At 31.0% G+C, this 26,229-nt stretch overlaps 1 protein-coding gene and 1 non-coding gene across 2 annotated transcripts; both read left to right on the plus strand.

Moving 5' to 3' along the window:
• Positions 1-502: 502 nt before the first annotated feature.
• Smp_179900 (hypothetical protein) lies at positions 503-5,017 on the plus strand (the record flags this gene model as incomplete). The annotated part of the gene is made up of 4 exons (XM_018799093.1): positions 503-554; positions 1,669-1,745; positions 2,819-2,930; positions 4,428-5,017. 4 exons carry the CDS (start codon positions 503-505, stop codon positions 4,949-4,951), a joined length of 765 nt encoding a protein of 254 aa, XP_018650916.1. The 3' UTR covers positions 4,952-5,017.
• A 4,634-nt stretch (positions 5,018-9,651) lies between these two features.
• On the plus strand, positions 9,652-9,723 carry Smp_tRNA_00787_Pseudo_TTG.1.1. The gene has a single exon. It is a non-coding gene (tRNA).
• The last annotated feature ends 16,506 nt before the right edge of the window (positions 9,724-26,229 follow it).

Consider the following 26,229-nt stretch of genomic DNA (forward strand, 5'->3'; position numbering starts at 1 on the left):
TTCTTCGCTGAATTCTCTTTTTCTTATTCAATGACAATATGAGTCATTCATCGTTTTATCAAATCGTTACATTTCTGGAAATAAAAAGGTCTTGTGTAGCTGTGTCGTTTAATTATAGGAATATACAGTAGTATCCAAGACAAACTTAGCAGGAATCAAGATGAATTACTGAAGTTCTAGTATGAAGTTATGACTAATGCAGTTCAGTTGTGTTGAGAGTTCAGTTTAAATAAAATTAATAATTTGAAACAACCCTTAAAGTCATAAGTTGCTGATGTTCTTTAACTCTTCAACAGTAAATTACATGAAAATATTTGAGATGTAACGAATCAGCTAAATTGTTTTTCACAGCCCTAAATGATGATGATAGTGTAACAGACAGCTTTTTAAATAGTCACTCTAACAACTTATCTGTGAATCGTATCTGATGCTGATAAGTATTCATAGCATTATCTTTTAGTAACTATCGTGAGTTGAGATTTTTCTCACTTCACTGATAATCATGAGTAAACCAAAGGTTTTTAAGCTAATAAGCGAAAATTATTATCAAGAAGGTATTTAAAGTCCAATAAATAATTTACCTTAAACTAAGTCACATTTGTTGAATGTTGATCAAGAAAATATGTTTTTATTTCAAATTGCTTATATAATAAAACTGCACATTCAAAGTTTAACTAGATATTTTTTCTATTGATCACTGAACAATACAATTTCAACTACAAATGTTTTTCTCACTTTACTCAACATAACCCGATTTAATTTTATTTTCAAACGTAAATATTGATCTTATTTGCGAAACAGACATCGTATTGACAAAAGGGAGCTGTTTCGAATGAATTATCTTACAGAAACATGGTTACAAAGTTTGAAAAAAATGTAGAGAAAATTCTCGAACAAAGATCAGGCGGATACAAGATTTAATAACATTATCATGAATATAAAGGATTTTAACAGAACTTTACAGTGGAGCTAACAGAAAGACACACTTCTAATAATCTAATGTTTGTAGCAACAAGGATGTAAAGAATTGTAACTTTCTACTAACTATGACAACAGAATCAAATGTTGTGTTAAAAGGGAATCAATGGTCATTCGGGCTTCCAATAATAAAACAGTCTAAAATTCAAATATGTTGTAACCCTAATGACTTCGGGTTAAAAATGATTATGGTTGGTGAACCTTCACTACATTTGTCGTCATCTTTCGCTTCGTTTCATGCTAGTCATTGAAGAATGAAAGTAGGAAATAGCGAATATTTACTTATCACTGATTAGACTATTGATAATCGTCTTACACATCTAACCCAAAGGCTTTATTTAGGTTTTTTGTGTGTCAACATTATGTGGATAGAAAAAGTAACCAACTATTAATAACTAGTACGACTGTCCAGTGCTTCCAGGTTTTCAATAGTGGTCTAGCATAGATCGACCCATGGATACACCTATTAATAGCTAATTTAAAAATTCTGGTGGTGTAAGTCGTTTTCAAGTCTTATAAAAACTACTTGGCAACGAAATTTATATTGGATTCAAATGACTTCGAAACATAAAAGTTCGATAACTACTTATTTAAACTCTAATTGTTAACATTTTATATCACTCTAGTTCTACAGTTTATATATATATTGAGCTACCAAGTATCCGTGTTCTGATTTTTTTTCACTTTCAGATTGCGTCCCATCGGTTACTGGAGGACAAGCCGATCAAACATGGACATGTAGGAATGATAAGACACGTTTCAAATGGGTATGTTGTTAATTTAAAAAAATTATGTTTAACATTTTTAGCCATCACATACAATTAATGCATTTTGAAATCATTTTAAACGTTAGGTTATCATGCGATTGAGTATAGTGTTTTGTTAGTTTTGTGTTTTAAGTAAACACCAACACTTATTGGTTAATAAATACTAACAATTTTTGACAGTCATATGGATTTTATTTGTTGCCTAATGATTGCAAACACCGTATTGTCTAGAGATCAAAACATTGAAACACATCTCGAGCTCAAATTTAGTTAAACAATCATGTAAAAATTTGTGTAATAATTTATATCCTGATGATAGATTAAATAGGTGGATACCCCCTTCTCTTATTTTTGCACAAATTTCATACTGATGTAATAAGAATACATAGTGAATGTTGTTAAAACAAGTGCCTAAGATTCTATACTTGATTTAACCAAGTATTGTTCTCGAGTAAAGTAGGAAATTTCCTGTGAATCAATTATTTGATCATTACTCCAAAGTTATTATTTAAATTTTTAGAACAAAATTATATCTTGGAAAAAATAAACCTATAGGACTTTGTGTATAAGTTAATTTTATTTCTAAGCTGAAGTTACTTAGACAATCAGTGAAAATCAAAGGCTATTAAACATTTATATTGTTTGAGTTTGCAAAACGACAGTATTACCCATCTTTAACTTTATATAGAATTAAAATCAGGTCCTTCAAATCTCTTTCCAAATTTGATACATCTCTGTTACCGGAGATGAAATTATCCTTGAGATTAATTGGTGGGTAACCACCTCACTCTCCACACAGTTAAATAAAAATGTTACAGTTTTAAGAAGTTTATCTAATCCATGGTGGTCGCTAACTGATCCTAGCTTGTGAATAAACTGAACTCTAAAATAAGAAACCTTTTAAAGTCTTATGAACAGAAACAAATGGATAAAATGAAAGTAAGTATGGATGTACCAATTAGTATATTCTACTTAGTTGTTACCAAGTGTGATATTAAGCTGATAGAAATGATAATACTTTTTATGTGTGTACAAACCTTTTAAATATTTTAAATATTTTTGTCTATTTGTAGAACGAAATACAATCCTTTCGTCCAGATTATTTTCAAAAACATCATGCATCGAATAAACGTTTGACTCGTACATTTTCAGATGATTCTGTAGTTAATGTTCGACAGTTTGATGGTAAGTAGTGTAATTGTTTTATATAGCATTTTAAGTAACATGGTAATGAAAAAACATATTTATTTACTGGGATCATGAACCGACCAATGTCCGATCATAATTAAAAACCTGGAAGCATTAGATGGCCGTTTAATCCTAGTATGGGATTCCTTAACAGTATGTGTCCTGTGCTAACTGCTACTATCTTATCAGACTAATTTTCAATGTTTCATAACACAGTGAAGTAGAAGATGAATGGAAATCTACCGAACGGTAAAACAAAAATCGTAATGTAAAACCATTAATTCATGTGTATATTGTTTCTTCTACGACATAAAAATCTATATTTGAAGAATATATCAAATAAGACACCATATACGGAAACAGAATAGAAAATCAGTTATTCATAAAGAAATTATTCATTAATAACAATAACAATGATGTAGGACAATTATCTTTACATAATAAACATGTATATCAGTAAAAAGAGAATATCTAATCAACAACTAACCCTTTTTTGTTGATAAAATAACATCTTGTTTATCAACCTTTAGCGAACTGTGACTAACCTAATATTCATTAACTGATTTATTATGAATAGTTGGTAATCTGCATTGTTTGATCCATCATAAATTGAGATCATGTGAAAGTATTCTTTCGAGATAATAAATTACAATTAATATAATCGAAAAGAAAATTTATAGAAGGCTCTCACAAATGATAAAGTTGTTATAAAACATATGAATAATTCAGAACATTTAGAAATTTTCAGCTTCAGAAGAGGAACATAATCCGTAGCAGACAAAACGCGTTTATTAGAGTAAGAAAAAGATTATGGAATTTGGTTGGATCTAAGCATTTCTATGTTTAATCCTTTGAAGACATACAGGGTGTTTGAAAGCTGTAAACCGGTACATGTGGGTTTCAGTGAAACTTTGATTAGAATACTGGAAATCAAGGCACTCTAACCTTACAAGTATCATCTACATAATACTGTGGTGTGGGTTACTTATATCCACATAAGTAGTATATGGTGATGGTCAGGCATAGAATGCATTTCACTAGAAGATTGATAAGGAAAGAAACAAAACGGAACGCAATTGGTATGAATATGCATGAGAAATAATAATCGGAGACTATGAACTGATATTTGCAGAAGGAATGGTCAAGGTTGAATCAACTGATTAATAGTTTGCAAATTAAGTGTTTACTGTATGGTTGTCGGATTTTAGTGAGATAGTCTTTCTTTTCTGAGCTCAAAAGCATCTTCTCTTAGTGTAATCCCCAAAGGTTTACGTTTATATTTCATTTGATGTTCCGAATGCCCACTAGTTTGGAGACATGAACAAGAACAACATAGTTACCTAACGTTCTACATTTTAAGCAGTTCTCTTACTGATGACAACTGATTCCATAACACACAATTTGAAACAACTGAATTTATCACACAATAAAAGCTTTGAAAAGAAACTTTAACTAACTAGCTATTTTTTTAACCATTTATATTTCTGATTATAGTTGGATATACAGCATTATGTGCTTATCCAAGTTCACCACATAATCATTCTCAATTTATACCGATTCAACCAGATATAAATTTCGACTCATATTACAATGAACAGAAAACAACCAATCATCTCTTATTCAGTCCATACTTGAATAGAAAATCACAGATATCAAATAGTGAAGCCAGTAATTTTGATAATTCAAAAGTTGTAGTACATTCAACAGTGTCAATGCCTTTTACACCGTCTGGATTATCAACTGGAAATAGAGTTCTAGCGCTAGGCTCAATCATTGAAGCAGCCTCTTCTTACTATGATCCAATAGGTTTAACTAATACATGCCAGATATCATATCCATCTATGCAAACAATTCCATCATCCTATGATATTGGACAAAATTCTAATGGATGGATTGAAAAATATGAAGAATTTGAAAGTGATAAAGAATTGGCAGCATTGTCAAAATTAACAGAAAATTCATGTAATAATCGGAAACCGAAATTGGCAGATGCATATGCAGAGAATTCTTTTGTTTAAATTATACACCTATTAACTTCAAATGTTTTCCAATCAATTTGTATGTTTTTATTTTAAATCATTTCTAGACATTTTCCTTCATTTTTCATATAAAACGAATATCCTCCCAGTCAAATATATACATATAGTTTGAAAGTTTTTCAACAATAATACAGGCGAAATGAAGGTATTATGAATGCATGTAGTATTTTTTAGAACAATGTGATGTCATTCTTTTCTTCTTTTGTACTTATTTCTTTATTTATTGGAGTGGTTTTTTTTAATTATTATTATCTTGTATTGTTTCTGTACAGAAAGTGAAACTGAATAATATAACAGTAATTAATTCCTTGTAAATTATCAATTATGATTAAGTAATTGCATTATAAGTTTGACACCATAAATCCTATTACTTAGCTCATGTGTCTTTTTAAAGATGGCACCTAATGTTCAGTCATTTAAAATATGTAACTATTTTAAATTATGTTCAAGTGTAAAAGTATACAGTATTTTAAAAGCATACCAAATGATAGATTACTTCAGTGTTATCATTTTATAGGATATAAATCATTACCATATTACTTGCCATAAGAGTTTGTTTCATCATTTATCTACAAAGAACCATAAGGATTAAGCTGTAATTTTAAGTGTAAAAGTACATTAATCTATCAAGTTATCAGGTCCATAGTGCTAATCGAACCCTATCAATTAACTTATCAATGTGACTAAGCATATAAGTAATCCAACATCATTTTTGTCATAACTTGAATGATGACTTAATTGAGTGTAACACTTTTCACTTAAATACACCTTAAGGAGGATGTATATTTTATACAACCAAGTGAAATTGTAAGTAAAATTTTTATTAATGTTGGTAAAACAAATAATAGGAAAATTATTTTGGTGACTTAAAATATCCAGTCAGCTGTTATGTAGGATCAGGCTCATATATGCATCGATCCATGTTGCCATACTTCATTAGCACCACAAGATGAACGTCAAATTCATAGAAACAGCTACTTCAATGGTAGTATTATATGAAAAAAAGATTGCATATAAGGATATGACACAGGGAGAGAGAATTAGCTCGTAGAAAGAAAGGTATAAAGTGATTTTAATCTCACGGTTTAAGGGAAAAATAAACGCTATCTGCGCCTTTTTCATGTATTATTCTTGTTCAGCAGAAAAAACATCACTTTAAAATAAAATCATGTCTACTAATCTGAATTTATTGAAACGTCCATCTTGCAACAATCAGAATTTAAATTATCATGACCTATGTATCGACATTCATTACCAGATAAAACATTCCACAACTTTCATCAACTTCCAAATATATCTACAGAACGATTAATAACCAAGAATAAACTTGGATTTTCGCCTTAGATTTCTCAAAACAACCGTAAAAACCCTATATACACACATTTCTTACTTTTATCATAACGCATAAAATTCAAAATATAACTCCAATCAGATGGTGGTTAGAGGTAGTCAATAAGAAATCCTGGACCTAGGTTTCATGCTAATTGGTATTCGTCAGTAAGGTGTACCTGTAATCTTGAAGGAAATGATGCTCCCTGACGGAATCGATCCCATGTCACCCAGTTTCATAGTTAGAGACGTCATGGAGCTTCAGTTCTCTCAAGATTACAGGTACATCTTACTGACGAGTGCCGATTGCTACAAAACCTAGGTCCAGGGTTTCTTGTCGGCTACCTCCAACCACCATCTTATCTCAACATAGTGCACGTAATGTCGAGTCACCTTGACTAGTGTTCACAGTGCAACTTGGTCGATAGGATTTGATCTGCACTAAGAAGAACCTGATATACATGACATTGATCACTACCCAGTGATCAATCAGTTGTAAATAACTCTGATCACTGTAACGAAACATTTAAACAATTTGTCACTCAGATGGACTACATTAACATGGCTAATCATTTAAATTAATTTAACACAGAATTATTCATAACTGAAAAATCAGTAATAACTCCTCGATTGATTATATAGTTTAACACATTGCATTTTACATTTATGGCTTATTTAATTTGCCATATTAAATGTCACGTTTCCAGTACAGTATGGGATTTTAGAACGTGATAATTTATTGGTAAAGTTAAAGGCTTATATTCACTTCTAACAAAAAACTGGCAGTACTAACAAAAGGATAAATTGTTAACTTTGAAATTCTCATATATTAGAAATTCCCTCAACAAATTTACCGTAAATTTCAATAATGATTAATAAAATTAGGTCAGTTTATTACTTCAAATACGTGTAAAAAAAGAATTAAGTAATCTTCAAAAAAAGAAGGACATTTTCCCACAGATTTTAACAATGTCACTTAGAAGTAAGTGTATAAACGTGCTCTTAGTTTACTAAGTCTTTCATATGGAATAGTAGGTATTTGATAATTAATATTTTCAAGTATGTACATATACCAACTAGTTGGAAACGACATACAACTAGATCTTGATTGACTCCAATCTAGTTATAATTTATAGCTCTCTTGGGATAGTGAATCAATTAAACGGATTATGCAATGTATTTCTTTCGACTTTTCTAATCTTTTTGTTTATACAGTCTTGAGAAATTTAAGTAACATATAATGGCAATATCATGAATTCAATCCAGAACTTTACATTTCTCCACAAAAAACCGAATCTCAGGTATACGAAAATACCATATTTTTTGTACGTCCTGATATTTTATTCAGTCTAGGGAGAAAGAAATATGAACCGTACAATTTTCTATCACAGTTTACATAATGATGATTAAGATTGTTAACTTCATCACATATTTCATACTGGTAAGATTGACTGTCATACTTCATTTTATAGTCCTCAATGGTTGAAAAGACAAAGATTTCCTACTTCATAAAAAAAGATCACTTTTCGATAACTATATGCTTCCATATTATTCACTGACGTAAGTGAAAATTTTAAATGAGCACTTAAACGTGAAAATATATAGATTAAAATGACCACGACAAGATTTAGTGTCATACTGAACGAGTTTTAGACCATCATTGGTAACAATTTTAAGTTTCGCTGATGAAAGGAACCGTATTTATTCATTTTTTAAATATTAGTAAGTCAAATGATTTACGGTAACATTAAACTATACTGCCGACCTTTGAACGAATCTTAAATGACCTTGAGAAATATTGGCCAATCAGAAGACAGTTAGTATACGGTAAAAATATATCATACAAAACCAAAGAATTAAAGTGGAAACACTTCTTTTACATGGGTCAAAAACTTCTCAAGGTCAGATATAGGTTCAGAAGTTCTGAAATCATAGTGCATACAGTACAGGAACACATCCATATGGCTCCATAGAAGTCGACCTCTGAAACCATGATAAGGTCTCAAAATTTCTTTTAGCCCCGACCACATAGCTTTAATGATGTTAGTATATTGGTATGGTTTACGGGTTAGGGTTAGAGTTAAGGTTTAGGTGTAGGGTGAGACTATAAGTTATGGACAATCTTTGAACGACGCTAGAGTGACTCTGAGAGTGTCAACATAATAACTAGGACCAAATGATGGTTATAAACCTGTGTGAAGAATTCAAACTACGATTTACAGTTCATGATTAAGGCTAGGAATTATACTTAGGGTTTTCATCACGAACTGACATCAGCTATAATGTCAAAACTCTATTTATCCAAATGGATAATTGAATTTCGCGCCGAAATCTTATGATCACTTCTATTGTAGACGCTAAATTATCACGTCTTCCCTAAAATCCGCTGTAAACCGACCGTACGTAAGCATCAGGTGCCGAACTTAGCGCCGTGACCTTGAAAACCCGCGAAAGCTTCTGATTGGCTCGGCAGTATAGTTTAATCCTACCTGATTTACTATTAATCAAGTCAATAAATTCAATTATCATCTGATTGGTTATGTTTCATGTTTCTATGGCTCAAACTTGTATATACTACTTGTATCATTTCAAAAATACAACACCGATTTTTACATAAAAGACAGTTTTACAAAATTTCAGAGAATTAATATAATAATAAAAAATAGGTGTGATGTTTTAAATGGTAACTCATTGTAATGTTACATTTTATCCTAATCAGTCAGTTACATTTTAAAAAAATTAGATTCATCACATTTGGTTAGTTAATACACTTAACACGATTAAACATCTGGTATAAATTAGTATCTTCCTACCATTGCCTTACATGTGACATAGGTATTCATTCCTCTGGTAACAATAAACATCTAAGTATGTGTGTGTGCATGTTATTTGCCAGTTGACTTTAAACAATGTTTTATATTTTCGAATAGATTCTGTTTCATTCGTTCAATAGATCAATATGATAATTAGCTATTTATGAAAGATATAATCTACAGAGTTGACGAACAAAAAGATACCAGAAATGTTATTGATCTCATTATTATTTATATATTGGCGGTAAAGTCAATCAAACAATGAAAAATACATTACATATATTGAAAGAGATTAATATTGGATAATATCTTTATTTCATAAAAATGAATAGTTTTGTAATAATTTAGATAAAAATAACCGGAAGCATATTGACTAAGTAAATAATCAAATGAAAACGATATATACCCATTTTAGTCAATATATAAATACTAATATTTGCTAAGTAATAATTAAAATTAGATAATTAGTTTGATTCAACCAAACAATACTAAGTGAATTCAAACTTCATCCCATTGCACAAGCAAGTGGCTATCAGGACTCAGTAGCTGAGTGGATAACGCGATGGCGTTTGAAGCGAAAGGTACTTGGTTCGAGCCCCAGAGTAAACATTAAATCTGAGATGCAGGTACATCTAGCTGACGAGTCCCAAATAAGATGAAATGCGCATCCTGGATTCCACCATCCATCTTTGCTTATAATGCTTGTAACTTAAAGCAATATCGAGGCGATTCGTACAAGATGCTTATATGCCAATAAGAGACTGATCAATTGCAATCCTAAACATCATTGGGAAGATTCAAACGAACAATGCAAAAATGAATTGATTATACATTTAAGCATGATAATGTAAAGTAACTTATGAAGTAGATGAATGAGTAAGGTAATAATAGTGTTCAAGTATGAAAATACGTAGAAAATTTCAAATTATGTAATAGTTAATATATTGTAAAATTTGATTAGGTTCCTGAGCTGGATAGTTTAATTGTCAAGTTTTCATTGTCATTTTGAACAAAATCAACAGTTATTACTTCACTCAGAAGTAAGCTTATTTACTTGTTTAATCCATATAGTAGAAAACGTAAAGCTTTATTGATAAGAGATCATTTATCGTAATAAATATAATTATGTTCTAATTATAACGTCGATTACATGTATTCAAAAGACTGTAAGTTTGGTAAGTCATGGTATAAGTAGTGATAAATCTTATTCGTATCATATTATATTTTAATAACTATGGCTGAGAAAATAACTGACGCCTTGAAACTAGCCAGGAAATAATTTGGTGAAAGAATAATTTAGATTTCATGACTTCTGTCAAGTTAATCAGCGTTTAAATAGACATTTAAAAGTATCTGATGAAAAGTTATTTTACAATAAAAGTTATGTGACACTCATTGGACATCTGGAATCTAACTCATCAGCTAGGATAGTACACTTTCACAATACTCTTTATGAATTAAAGTACTATCCCCATACACAAAACTTTCCTTTAGTAATCTTACTCCCTGTACACTTTTACCAGAAGGAATAGTTAAGTTTGTGTATAAAGTTAATAGGATCGACATAAATAGCAGGATTTCCTAGACTTAGATTACGTAACACTTATTGATAAAACGTACCTGAGATATTTGGCAGAAAACTCTTCACCATGACATAAAATCTATCAACAAATGTCACATTACAGACGTTGCTACTGTTGTATTCTGAGTCTGTCAGTCTCCTGATTACCAACTAAAATAAAACCTAATCCTATGAACTTTTTAATTACATATATTCCAAATGCTTAGCTAAAGAACTACATTTCATTTAATATGACACAAAGTATAAGTGTTGTAAAACAATGGAACTGAATCACACTTAAACCCTTATTAACGTTCATTTAATTTATACAGTATAATTATACAACTAAAATTAATAACGCCAACGAAAACATAACTATATACACTATTAGGTGCGGAAGTTGACACACCCAAATAATACTCTTTTACAACATGATATTGGCACTAGAAGTTTACATCTCTTTAATATTAAAATTGTGTAAAAGTTGTTGTTTTTGTGTTTGTTTTTCTATTTACATATCTTTTAAACTTGTTAGACAAACACATAGCTCTTTTTAGATAAGATACACTTTGAAAACATTTTCTGTATATCCTGTTTTTCTAAAGTATTCCTTTCATTATTGTGTTACAATGTTTTCTTTCTTTTTTCACTAATTAAAATGTATAAAACCTTATTGTCTTTAATTAACCGGAAGTTTGACAAAGAATTATTTCAGTTGTTATCTTATAGTGACTTTAGCTTGATAAATATAAAATAGAATTGTATAGAAAGTGATTTCTAATTGATTTCCATATTTTAAGTGTTCACTAACTTCGAACAAAAACTGTCTATCTGTTGTGATGGGTAAATTATTGCTGTTATAACGTGTGAGTGCATACGTGCCCTGTTAATATATGAACGTTGTAAGACCGCCAATCAGAGAGCCACGAATTATCGATTGGGACAGTGACACACGAAAAACCGTACGAGCAGTCTAGAGTGCGAATCGGCCCTGCTATCTGCCTAGCCCAGCTAGTTAAGTCCAGAACACCGATAACAGCCTCTGTAATATGAATCATTATTCTCAAACATGCTGGGTTTATATACCAAATAAACTGACCACATCATACCAATAAAATAGAAAATAACATTTGTACAAGATTTAGCCAAATGTGGCTGTGAATAAGGGGAACAGTAATCAATAGACTGGGGATAACTCAAGAATGGTAAATCGTATAATAATAGTCTTAGGGTCGAAATATAGCTTATAATAAGATGAACATGAATATGAATAGTTTAGTTACTTAGCAATTATGCAATAAGAAGTATATATATTACATTGGTCCATAAATAGTCCTCAAGGTCACCATTCATATTTCTCCACGGGATACAACAATTGCAAAACTTGGAACTTTTGAAACTGATTTTTGTTGTATACTTACTAAGTAAATGGATTACTATATCTATCAATTTCATTTATCATAAGCTTTCGGTTAGCCCATTAACTGCTGTTATACAGCTTATTATTTCTAATTTATTGTCAGTCTATTGCTTACAGATTTGCCTATTCACAGAAAATTTGGATTGATTATTTATAAATATTATTCTCGAGTTTGCGGTGTAATGTAGCCCAGTATATTTGACATATAGTAATAATAGAAGCTGGTTCCTAAACTTTCAGACTCAAGGCAGGAGATGAAGAAAAGCTTTAAAATAGAGGACCAACAGGAGCTTATCTGAGTCGGCTCAAGTCGGGGACACTAAACTAGAAAGGAACTAGTAGAAGCAAGCTCGATAAAATTAGAATTGGAATCCTGATTGATGAGTGTAGCACGGGATACTGGTTGGCGTCCTAGGAAACAACACCAAAACCAGAATTCATAATTTTTCTGTTTAACAGTTGATTGATAATACAATTGGGATAGTTGCTTCCTAATTATAACCACATTTGTAAAATTCTGATTAGACATTTCTGACGCTGCTGTCTTTACGAATTTCGTTAACTGCACCCAAAAACCTACATTCTGAATCTAATGAAAAGTTCATTTTTGATTGGGTTTATTAAACCATCAGTCTATGACAGTCTACTATGGCACCTCTCAATAGACCAACCAAATCCACATAAAATCCAATCAGCTGTTACATAAGTGTTGAAAATTAAGTTAATATTTACTATTGATTAGTCCATATACCAACAATTTTCTTGACGACAACAGATCAGTTTTACTAGGATGTTTATCAACAAATAAAGTATAAAGAAATGAAAATGAATACAGAGGATACAGTTTTAAAGTTTACTAAATGCTTGAGAGCCTTCACATCTAGAGTAAATAAACAATCTCTGAGTTCTGTGAAATTAGAATGCCGCTTATGTCACTGGACAGAATAATTTTATGAAACTAAATTCAAACATTTGACACTACTGAAGAATTAGTTTATTCTTAGATCCCATGTCAAAAATAAACTTGAAAAATATACTGAGTACCTAAGTATTTGCATGGTAAATTGATTCATAGGAAATTGCAGAAATTAAATAAATTTCCTTCGATCACATTTATAGTTACGTTTCAGTATTCAAAAGAAACTTAAAGTACACGAATCTCTAAACGTACCTAAAAGGCCTTAATATTTTCCATATCAGTTATGTATTTTCTAACCATAATGTCTTATACCCACTGTTTTTCTTCTAAAAATACGTCATAGGTTAGTTTTAACGTCAAGTGACCTTGAAGTATTTTTTGATCTTTAATAAACCTGAAATTCTGTTATGTGATAACATAAATGTATCGAGATTTTTTGTCATGGTAATGAATTCAATTTCACAGGAGATTTTGATCTCAAATGGCAATATCCTTTTAGATAACAAGCGCAATATTACATTTTCAACTTAATCTAACTTAAATTCATTCATTGAAAATAACAAACGGTGAGAAAAATTTCACACCTTCGATTTCGGTAAAAAACTAAATTAAGTTCACTGAAAATATGCTACACTGAAATGTTCATTTTCACAGTAAAACTTATTTCAAATAATTGAAGAAAGATTGAATAATACTTAAAATATATTGAAATGGGTTGACAGTCTACACAAATCTCTAGACTATCTGTTTTCGAAATCTTCAAAGATTGTGACAAATTTTCTTACCCCCCATATGTTTAAACTAATTATTTGTGTTTTGACTGAAAAATGCACTCATTAGTTCTTATGAAACACTGACAGTCTGTTGTGAAGTTAAAGACACAACCTCGAAACAAATACCTGACTTATAAGCAAAGATGAATAGTGGCTAGCAGTGGAATCCAGAACGCGCGTCACTTCGTCCTATCTGGGACTTGTCAGCTGGATGTACCTGCATCTCAGAGTTGATGTTCACTCTGACTTGTTTTGTATTATTTTTCTTCTTGTCTATTGTTTAAACAAATAAAATGCAATTATATTAGATGCTCTTCTCTGAGATACTTAATGAGTAATGGATATTCGTTGAAGTTCATAAAGGACTTTGAAAAAATAATTACATCGGAAATCATGAGTCAATTATATTTTGCAATGAAAAACAGCCTTAAAAGCATATCTAGTTTAAAAAATTCTCTGGTTCAAAGTTAATGACAAACACTTTTAAAAAGAAGGTCTATATATATATTTTCGAATTTTTAAACTAAATCAGCGAAGAAGGTATCAGACTGTTGAGCTTTTCAACTGAAGTTTCCTTGGTAAGTTCAATAAAACTATTGTCATTGAATAAATATCTTCCCATATTTTGATTTAGAAGAACATATATAAGCGAACAATATTGTTTTCGATTAGATCCTCATCAGGCCTTACTCTAATACACAGCAATCTTTATGCATATACGAAAATATTAAACCAATCATGGCAGTTTATCAGTCAATGATAACAGTGGAATAGATTACACTAATAAAAATAATAAGTGAGAAGTGAAAATTTGTATTGTAATGATAAGTGTACTAGTTGTGATAAGAATAATAAGAACTTGAATCAATGTTCCATAATGGGAAATAGACCAATGATCAGAAAAATTTAGACACTGTAATAATATCCATAAAAATTATAAGATTATGTAATGAGAAGTGTTTAGATAGTTGGACAATGAAGCGTATATTTAGAAAAAGAAAAGGATGGGAGGGTGTGAAGAAAACCAAACGAACAAACAGTGTTACTATATGTTAGAGTAAAGGTTGATGAGGATTTAATCGAAAACAATATTGTTCGCTTATATATGTTATTCTAAATATCTTCCATCATTTTTCAAACCTAAATGATATATATATACATTAATGAAATAGTTAAACAGTATTACCTCATTTCAGTTTCTTTTTTTCAATCAAAGTAGTTTGTTAGAACAACCCAGTAAACTAAACTGAAGTTTAGTTAATTTTGATACAACAACTTGTTTAATAGACTTATGTAACCTAACATACTTCCTTTATCACTGTATCATGAATTTTCTAAAGACAATTTCAATGTCAACTGCTTTCTTCTTTTTTTTTTTAGAAAAAAAAGGGAAAATGTACATGCTTTTCTGACATATATGATTAATTAATAATTTAATCATCTTGTTATTATTAGAAAAAACAAAATATGACGCAAGTTATATTACGTAATTTCCTTGAATATTAACCATGTAACAAATCTTTAATATCATGTATTATGTAATATATTGGAAAAAATAATGGAAAATTACCCGGTTTTTTTTTTAATTTTTTCAAATTTTGTTTAACTGTCATAAAGTAATGAACATTAATTTTATCATTCAAATAGTCTATCTTTTAAAAAAAATCCTAATGTAATGCTTTATAACTAACTGAAACTGTCTCTTTTTCAAAGCGTTTTATGCGCTTTTCTTTCTATGTATAAATTTTTAAATGTCCATTTTGTAAATTCATTGAATACATATGCAATGCTACAGGCAAGAGATAGATTTATGTTATTCAATTCAAACAGTGTACTTGTGTGGTGTGGTCTACTTATATCCTCATAAGTAGTTTATGGTGATGGTCAGACATAGAATATATTTTGGCAGAAGACCGATAAGGAAAGAACTGAAATGAAGCGAAATTGGTAGGAAAATGCATAAACAAATAAATTAGAGAAGATGGATCGGCATTTACAGAAAAAACAGTTAAGATTGAGACAATTGATTGGTATTTTGTAAATTAACAGTTTGCTGTATGGTTATCAGGTCTTAGTAAGATAGTTTGTAATGTGTGCTTAACTACATTCGATTGTCCCCACTCGTGTTCTCATTCACAACACTTGTGGTGTGTACTACTTATGCTGACAGATAGAAGCGGTGTGTAACATCGATCAGAAGTGGAATACCTAGCAGCAGAGGGTTGAGAAAATCGAATCGAAGACAACGAAAATGAAGGAACGATGAAGTTTATAAAAGACAATTGATAGAAGATGTGCAAATGAGTTATTTAATGTATGGTTTGCATATTTTATGTGAAGATACTCTGTAATTTTGTATTAAACAATAAATTGGTTATTACCACCCAAGTCTTCGTCCACTACATAGCTACTTTCAAAAAGAAGAGAACAATAGTTAAAAACGCTATCTGAAATAAGTACTGGTTGTTTTTTTTACTTAACCCTTTTCATTAAACGTATCACTAATACAAATACATCAACTTTAACTATGTTTAACTGAATCCTATTGATATGAAATTTCATTATAGTTGATGTAAGTTCTGTATTTAATACATACTGATAAATAGTGGGTGGATTTAAAAGTAATTTAAGATTGAAGAGTTAACCAAAATAGATTACTTGGAAACAAACCTTGAGTCCTAAAATTAAACAGATATTACTTCTAGTCTGGACAAAGTGATTAAATTTATTATTTGAGAGGAAAAAGAATTTAAATATGTACACATTTCAAAATATTGTTAATCCACGAAGTGGTAAAAGTGTTTGTTGAAACATACTAATAATTTCATTTATAGCCGAAGAATGTTCTCACCACATGAAAATAGAAACCAGTCAATAATCGTAATGATCAAATTTTAAAATCTTTTACAATAAGTACACATGATGTCAAAGTAAATAGAAATCACGAAATTTGTTTCTTGTAACGATGATTCGCATTTAGAATTCCGTACTGGATTCTAGTACTGGATTCGAGTCCCAGAGTGAACATCAACTCTGAGATGCAGGTACATCCAACTGACCAGTGCCAAATAGGACGAAACACACGTCCTGGATTCCACTGCTAGCCACCATCCATACTTGCTTATATTGCTTGTAACTAAAAGCAATATCGAGGCAATACGCACAGTATGCACATATGCCAATTAGAGACTTACCAGTTGCAGTCCTAACACATCGATGGGAAGATTCAAACAAATAATACTAAGTTAATTTAAAGATTTTTATGTTCCATAAATAAATATAATCTTTAAGTTAACAGATTTTCTACAAAATCACCCAATAGAATCATTATGTTTTCGATCGAGATCATGAATCAATCAATGTTAGACCATCATTGAAAATCTGGAAGCACTAGACGGTCGTTTCGTCTTATACTGATAATTACCATGCGCTCACTAGTGACTAGCTTCGTGAGGTAAGTCTCGGAATTCTAGAGAGAACCTATCTCAAGTGAAACTAATCAGTGTCAGGTAGAAACAGGTATGTACCTCAGACAATGGGAGATGGTCAGGTAATTTCGTGGATTGGTTGGAGTTAGACATTAACACCGTTGTATGCCAGCTCAGTGGTCTAGAGGTTAAGCGTTCGCGTGCGAAGTCCTTAATGTGTACTGCTGAGGAGGTCAATACTAGGACGGAACTGTCATTCAGTTCTCTCAGGTTTTCAACGGTGATCTAAAATCGATCGATTCATGATCCCAATCAAAACTCAACAATCTCCACAACCCCATACTGAGAATCCTTATATATTCACTAATCATTAGCATTTTGAAAAAAAATTGCTTTAAAATTATCTATAAATCCCAAATGGGAATTTAGGAATCATATCAATGTTTTATCTACTCATGTATAACCATTTAATGATAATTTTTTATCCAACAGAAAAAATGAAAAAAATCAAATCAAACTTATTAATCTTGACCTCCAAACCCAAAATAGTTATCTAAATAAACAAATTACTGAATCATCCTTATGTATGACCTAATTATTATCTTTTACTTATTTTAATCGTATTTATTCATTGCGTACAACACTTTGACAAATAGATTCTTGTGACATATCCGCTCCTCTCTCTTACCCCCTTATTTATTGATAATTTTATGCTTTTCTTTATATAGGTCATATTGGTCAATGACACAAGTGTAATTTGAAAGAATTAATCAAACATCTCTATTCAGATAAGAAATAAATCTTTCCTATTGTTCAATGTTGTGTTCATTTTTTTTTTATAATTCTATTTATTGATGAATGACCATTTTGACCTGAGATTAGAATAGAATAGAATAAATTGATAGATAGTTATGAACTATGTAGAGAATTTATATTGCTTACATACATTTCATAAAAGGTATCTATAGTATTATAAGAACAAAATTTTCCAAAGGTTTTAGATTTAAAACTGATTTCTCTATGGTTATCTTCATTTCCGCTTGGAATATGAAATAAAAACTTGTTCATCCATAATCAGATTGGTAATATCAATGAAGATGGTTGTAAATGGATAATTAATTTAATTGATATTTAAAAAAAGAATAATGCCTGGGCATTTATGTGGTGAAAAAAACGTATGAAATTAAGAAGGGAGATCATAGTAACTGATAACTATAAAACTAAATCGACTTCTCACCTATGGAAAAAGTAGGTGATTGCGTAACTGGGCCCCTAGCATTTCTGTCATTAAGCACTTACAACATGACCTATGTATATATGGGGAAGTCGTGGTTAAAAATCTATTTAATCTCTCCATCATTGTGTACTCATTAAGCCAATTTTAGCTCTGGTCAGGTCAGCTGATTATGCAATCACTTAGTTTATTTTCATTATGGTTTATTATGATCTTACCCACTTTGTATATCCAATTTCTTCTTAAATACCATGTTCAATAGTACGTTTTATGTTACGTTCCTCTCATTAGAATTTCGCACCCATCTTCGAATGTTTTACTAAAATATGTCAAACGACTATAATACTTACTTACTTATGCCTGTTACCCCTGGTGGATGAGCATAGGCCTCCCACCAGTATTATCTATCCGACTTTATCCTAGGCTCTCCTGTACAGTTGTTTCCAGGTGTCACTCATTCTCTTGATGTCTGCTTCCAATTCCAAACGCAATGTGCTCCTTGGTCTTCCTCTTATCCTTTTCCCTTCAGGATTCCAAGTTAGTGCTTTCTTCGTGACGCTGTTTGGTGACCTCCTCAATGTATGTACTTCCAACGTCTCTTCATAATCTCCTCTTCAACTGGAAGCCGTTTTGTTCTCGTCAAGTTTCCGCACCGTACAATAGAACTGTCTTGACGTTTGTATTGAAGATCCTTACTTTGATATTGGCTGAAAGTTGTTTTGAGTTCCATATATTCTTCAGTTGTAAGAATGCCGCTCTCGCTTTGCCAATTTTACGTTTACATCTGCATCACATTCTTCTAGTTTATCGATAATGTTGCTAGGTACGTAAAACTTCCGAGCCCTCCCAGAGATTTTGCATCAAGTATGATTAGGTTGGTGCTCTCTGTGTCGTATTTCAGAATCTTGGTTTTTCTCTTGTGTATCTTGAGGCCTACTAGTCCGGAGGCTGCTGCTACACTGGCTGTGAAAGCTGAGATTCTTCGGAATTCATGGGGATGATGCCTCTTTTGACAAATCAGAGCAACAATTAACAAAGATGATTGTTAGCATTCATATTATTCGATATAACTTTAATCTGTTTGCTGCTTAGAATTTCTTGGATTAAAATGGGTCGCTCTCATCCTGTAAATATCCATACCCAAACTTTGTTCATATTTATTTTCCTTCAGCTAAGCTTTTTAAAATACAATGCTTAATTACTTGAATGTTCTGTTTAATCAACAAACTTTAAGCATGCAACATTGAAGTGACAAAGGTATTCATATCATAAATATTCAACAGCAATCTTAACTAATAAATGACTCACAAAATTAAATATGTCCACTTTTAAGTATCCTAAATTTCTGTCAAGTTACACTCATAAATATTAAAACTGTAGCAAATCAATCTAATTAATTCAAACAAAAATATGCAAACTAAAGTATATGCTTTTAAAGCTTTTAAACGACCGACCAACTATGAATCATTCTCAAAGACTGCTATTCGACTTTTCACAATAAGGCCATTGGTCTATAATTATTACTAAATTTCCAGAGTCTATTTTGTAAAAATTATGAACTATTTATTAAGCATCTACCTGAATTGTAAATAAAGAGGTCTTTACCTTCCAAATAGGTAATTTTTGACACTCATTGATGATGAAAACCATTATAAATTTCAAGATGGATCATGGTACTTGTATGTAAGCAAAGCCATCTATGATCTGAGTCTCAAGAAATCTAATTACTATTGTCTCAAGAATGGGACCAAATACTAATCTGATCATTCTAGAGTATATGTAAGAATTATTATGGGAAGACTAAATATCTATTTCCTTTTACTATGGGACCTCACAGTGCGTATCCACGATCTCTTCAGACATCGAACTCATTACCTTCAGGGCTCGCAGTCGATGCCTAACTTCCAAACCATTGAGTTCGAATCTAATAGTTTACATTTCTAACCATAACTAACGTACTAATTAGGAATCTCGTACTTATTTCGAAGCTGTTCATGAGCTTTTTACATTGAAAAGCTAAACTAATGGGAAATTCAACTTTTTAACGATTGTATTTAGTGCTGCTTGAATTGCTTTTGTCATGTTATTACATTAGAAAAAAATTTCGGCTTAATTCTAGATAGTGAAATCTACAAAACAGAAATAGTTAAATGATTTTTATCGAAGTCATGATGTTTATTTATGAACAAACACTAATAGTACAAATGAAATCATAAGTGAGTATTAAGGCTAGAAGAGGACTTGTTAGAGTAATTCTTAAATCAATAAAATATGAAATAAACAAATAACCCCCCACGAAACTAAAAATTTCTAAACCAATTCACTTGTCAAATAGTCTAATACAAATTCAACTTTGAATTCTTAATTATACTAATTTGACTACTATGACATCAATAACTTTGTTACTTAATCTTGTTACAGTTTAAAATCCATCGTGTAAACCTACAGATGATGCTCTTTTTTCTATAAGAAAAATAAAGACGTAACTTAATGTGTACGTAAACATCCATCATAATGATAAGTAAGAATGATGAATTTTATAATTGGGTATTTCCAAAAAAACAAAAAAAAACGAACCGACTTTCTCATAGTTTATCGTAAGCTTTTTTCACCCCTACTCCTATATCGATTCCTAGATTGCTTTGTACACTAAATATAAATTATTTAAATATCCCATGAGAGATGAGAATCGACAAGATGTTTCTTTATTTTATTTTTCTACAGTTAAAAATAGATAATAACAAATAGAGAAAAGCAAATAACAATAACATTTTAAGTTGTCTTTTAATTATATACAAAATTCAATTTTTTTTTTCATTCTCTCCTTCAGTCCGTTAAGATTAGAAGATACGCAAGCACACACACATACACTTAAGAAAAAAGAATCTATGTGCTGTTTCCACAGTTATTCATGCATTAATTTGTATAGAAAACGTAAATGTAGATGATAACGAGTGCTGTAAAGGTATTTATTAGTTATTGAACAATATTTTGGGGGGAAAATCCGCTACCATACTATATATATATATGACCAAAACAATGATTTCTGAAACAAGGTCTAATCACAAAATATTTTTAGATAAAAATATCCCAGTGAAACGATTATAAAGACTTGAAGGCCAATCACCTGTAGTGAGTTTGGCATTATTTGAAAAAGACAGCGAGACTATAATTATGGCCGACCTTTGAACGAATCTTATGTGACCTTGAGAAATATTAGCCAATCAGTAAACAGTTAGCATAGAGTAAAAATATTATTGTACAAAACCGAAAAATTAAAGTGGATACACTTCTTTTATACGGTCCAAAAACTTGCCAACATTAGAGAGAGGTTCAAAGGTTCTAAAATCGTAGTGCATAAGGTAGAGGAACTCATCAATATGACTCCATAAGTCAGTCTCTGGAGCCCTGATAAGGTCACAAGAACCCTCTCAGCCTCGACCACATAGCTTCAATATTGTTTGTGTGTACTCCAGTTGTGTAAATTTATCACCTTTATTGCGGATATGTCCTACAATACTCATACCACAGAACAGCCGAAGTTTCAGTGACATCTGCGATTATTGCAGCCAATTTTACTGGTGCTTTTATCATACAGTTCGCGGCAATTCTTATAATATATCTTAGTCTCAATCTGGATTGAGCGAAAAAGGTTCCTATTCCAGCAAACGTCTTTCTTCAAAACATGTTACATCGAAGGACATCATGGTAGTCTGTACAGGGTCTACAAGTCATTTGATTACTGCAATTACAAATAAAGGAATGTCTTAGTGATCTCGTTTGTGAAAGCCACCAAATTGTCAAGTCTTCTCTAAAATCCTCTGTGAACTGATAGTAAATGAGCACCAGGTACTGAAATTGGCGCCATGACCATGAAATCCCTCAAACTCTTCTGATTGGCTCGTCCATAAATTATAGTCTCGCCAAAAAGCGTAGTCAACAATACAGGTTGATTTTCAAAATTGAGTTGTTAAAATCTGTGTTCAGATTCCAATCATTTTAATTTTTTTTGTTCTTCTCATAGTTTTTACACTAAATCATTTATAAGCAATTTATAAAAGTACTAAGAATTCAGTTATCCTCTTGATGACACCAAATATCCTGATTATCAACATGTGAAAGAATCTAGTTAATGTTTACTAATGACCGAATTGAAATAACTTTTAAGTATAATCTAATAAGTTTTGTTCAATATGACTAAGAAATTTCGAATGCGTTAAATTATTCTTAATTATATTTCTTAATATAGACCTCTTCATTCCAAAAAAATAAACAACTGTTTGTACAATTTATTTTAAACTTATCCAAAATTAAGGTCCCTTAGGCTCAACTCGAAGTAAATTTCTTCTGATATATGTATACTTATTTCATTTTTAATGGTGAATACTACTGTTTTAAGACTGTAAGCAGCTAATGAGAATATAAAAAATAAATGAATTCACATTATTCTATTACAATCAATGTATAGATTTATAAAGAGATATAATTTCAGGAAATTAAATAGGTCATTAATATTGTAGAAATACAAACAAATTATGACTGATATAAATGGAACACTCAATATCAGAAATCACATATTTACTTATATGTCACCCTATTTAATTTGAAATGTTTTACACATTTAAACATTTTTAAGGAATATTATTGGAAATATAGTGTGCTTTATGAATGAAAGCAGAAACTAAGTGCTGGCGATTATCAGTGTTAACCAGATTGATTAAAACGCTTTGTAAAGTATAATAATGACAGATTATTCTTAAGAATAATTTATAAGTTGTGTGCATTCTTAAAACTGTATCATCAGGTATCTTGCGATATTAAGATATATGGGCAATAATAACCTCTAGACCACTGGATCGGAATCCGACGGTTGTCTAGAGGTTAGGCTTTCGTGCGCAAGACCGAAGGTTCTGAGTTCAAGTCAAACGTGTGGGATCATGAATGGGCACTGTTGAGGAGTCCTATACCAGAACGAAACGGCCATCCGACGCTTCCAGGTTTGAAGTTGTGGTACAACTTTAATCGACTCATGAATTCAACTATTAAATTACTACAATCTCCACAAAATCCCTATTCTAATAATAATCATAGTTATTTCTTGAACAGTTTCATTTACTTAAATGTTTATTAAGAAATATAATAAATCATCATCAATGGCTTATAATTATTTAGGATGGATGCACATAATATTGAAAATATTTAACTAGTCAATTTAACCGGTTAAATTCACTTGTCTATTATTTATTATTACTTACATATAAAACTATATAGAGAATTTAATCAATAAAACTCAACATTAATTTATTGAAACTTATTTACATATTTATTATGTTCACTTTTGTCATTCAATATTAGTTCAGAAACAAATAATTAAACAAGAAGGGGGTTTTGTGGAGATTTTATTAATTTTATGTAGTTGAAATCATGAGTCAATTGAAGCTAGACCACCATGGAAAACCTGGAAGCACTGGATGGCCGTTTCGTCCTATTGTGGGACTCCTCAGCAATGCGCATTCACGATCTCGCCTGGAGAGATTCAAACCCAGGACCTACCGTTCTCGCGCCAGTGCGCTTAACCACAAGACCGCTGAGTTGGGCGGCACCCAATGGTGTCAATGTCGTGGATGTGCATTGCTGGGGAGTCCCACAATAGGACAAAACGGCCGTCCAGTGCTTCCAAGTTTTCCATGGTGGTCTAGCTTCAACTGACTTATGATTTCAACTATAAAATTACTGAAATCTCCACAAAAACCTCTTCTGATAATTAATGAAACATAATGGTAAACCTATTCATAAAAATCATCCCTGATTTCTTTTTTGTGGTTAGTGGGCATTCAAAGTGACATTTTCAATTTTAAAGTTCCATGTGATTATTTGTTTTCTATTTGAATGACAAGAATGCTACAGACTAGACAGAAAGATTTATGCATTTATAATTTCATACTTTGATAATCACAAAATATTATTCATTTTATTAAGCACAAAACATATGTGAAAATGTTCAGAACACATGTCGTTTGATTCCCAAAAAAATAATATGGTAAATACTGGCTTTTTATGTAATAATTTGTCCTTTTGGATCTCCATTGAACAAATTCTTAAACTACAGAGCAAATAAGTAATAATGAACCCACTTTAACCCGAGTAAACCATAGTTACATTTATAAGTATTAATCTAATAATTATCCAACGACAATCATTCATCCAAAAGTCATATATGTATACGTTGAAGCAGTTTGTCACGTAAACAGTTGTTCATGTGAACTGAATTTTAGTTATAACAAAGTTAACAATTAACAAATAACTTTACTGATATTATCTAAGCAATAATTAGTTGATTAACAGTGAAAAATCACTTATCCATCATTAATGAAATAGGCAAATATCTGTCATGTGTTTAATTGGCAAAGAAAATACAGATTTATATCTGTAGTATTAACTTGAAAAACTAAATTTGTACACGATGTTTTTTTTTTTTGAAGACTTAAGATGATTGACATCAGGTCTTGTAGTTAAAGTGAAAAACCTGTAGGGTGTTTTTATGATACACTTATGAAACAACTAATGAAGTGATTGTATTTGGACAAGATTTTATTTGTAATTTTCATTTAAATTGAAGTACAGTTGGAAAACCCTGCCGTGAAATTTCTTAAATATTAACCAATATGTAGAGATAAGGTAAAAGTTAAGCTTGTTACGACTTTATTTACAATTTATTTCGAGTTATCAATAGCACTTCTGAATAATTTATGTTTCTAACTTCAGTTATTCCTTAGTTTATAAGTGTATCATTAAAAGTAACGTTTTCTGGTTCATGATAAACGATTGGAACTATCTTCGATACATTCATCATCTTTACTGAAGAGATAAAATTATTTATTTTTACATCATTATGAAGCTTCCAAATTCGGATTTGAAGACCGATCATTTTATTTATTTATATATATTTATTTGAACACATAAACATTGATACAAGGGGGCACCGAATACATATGCTCCACACAAAAATAATGAGACCAATAGCAGTTATCATTGATTTGTGTAAGGGCTGTGATACTTCCCGTGTTCCCAAATAAAAGCAGGCTGTTTTCTTAGGGAGCCACATTCAGAGCCTTTGACCTAAAGGTTTAATCAACAAGGCAGTGAAGTAACGTTAGGAGATACAGTCCCATGATTTTTGTCACCTTAATTTCGTAAACTACACCGCCGTGAGAAGACAGTGATTAGGACTTCTCTGTCAGTGGTTGTATACGCATAGCTATATGAAAACATTTCGGGAGGGAGAATGGACTCCCCCCATCCTCGGCCGTTCTAGGACATTCGGGAACAAGACCAATCAAAATTAGTTTCATTATGTACAATCTGTTCTCATTTGGTGTTAAAAACCATCATTCAAATCTTTTTATTATCAGCGCTTGTATCGATAACCTAATTTGCTCATTCAGAACCAGGTACACTAATTATAATAATAGTTAACTCTTTACATTTATACAAAAACACCATTCAAGAAGAATAACATTCTAAACTGTTTAGGATGTCTATGACTACGAATATGATAAATTCTAACATTTGTAAAAGAAAAATTTATTCAACCTTTCCTTGAATTCTGTATATGATTTACTTTTTAAGACTTCCTTATATTAAAAATCATTTATGATTGAAAATATTAATTTTAATAGTTGAGATCATGAATCAATTGAAGCTAGACCACTATGGAAAACCTGGAAGCACTGGAGTCCCATAATAGGACAAAACGGCCGTCCAGTGCTTCCGGCTTCTC

This window comes from Schistosoma mansoni, chromosome 3 (genome assembly GCF_000237925.1).
Source record: "Schistosoma mansoni strain Puerto Rico chromosome 3, complete genome".
NCBI lineage: Eukaryota > Metazoa > Platyhelminthes > Trematoda > Strigeidida > Schistosomatidae > Schistosoma > Schistosoma mansoni.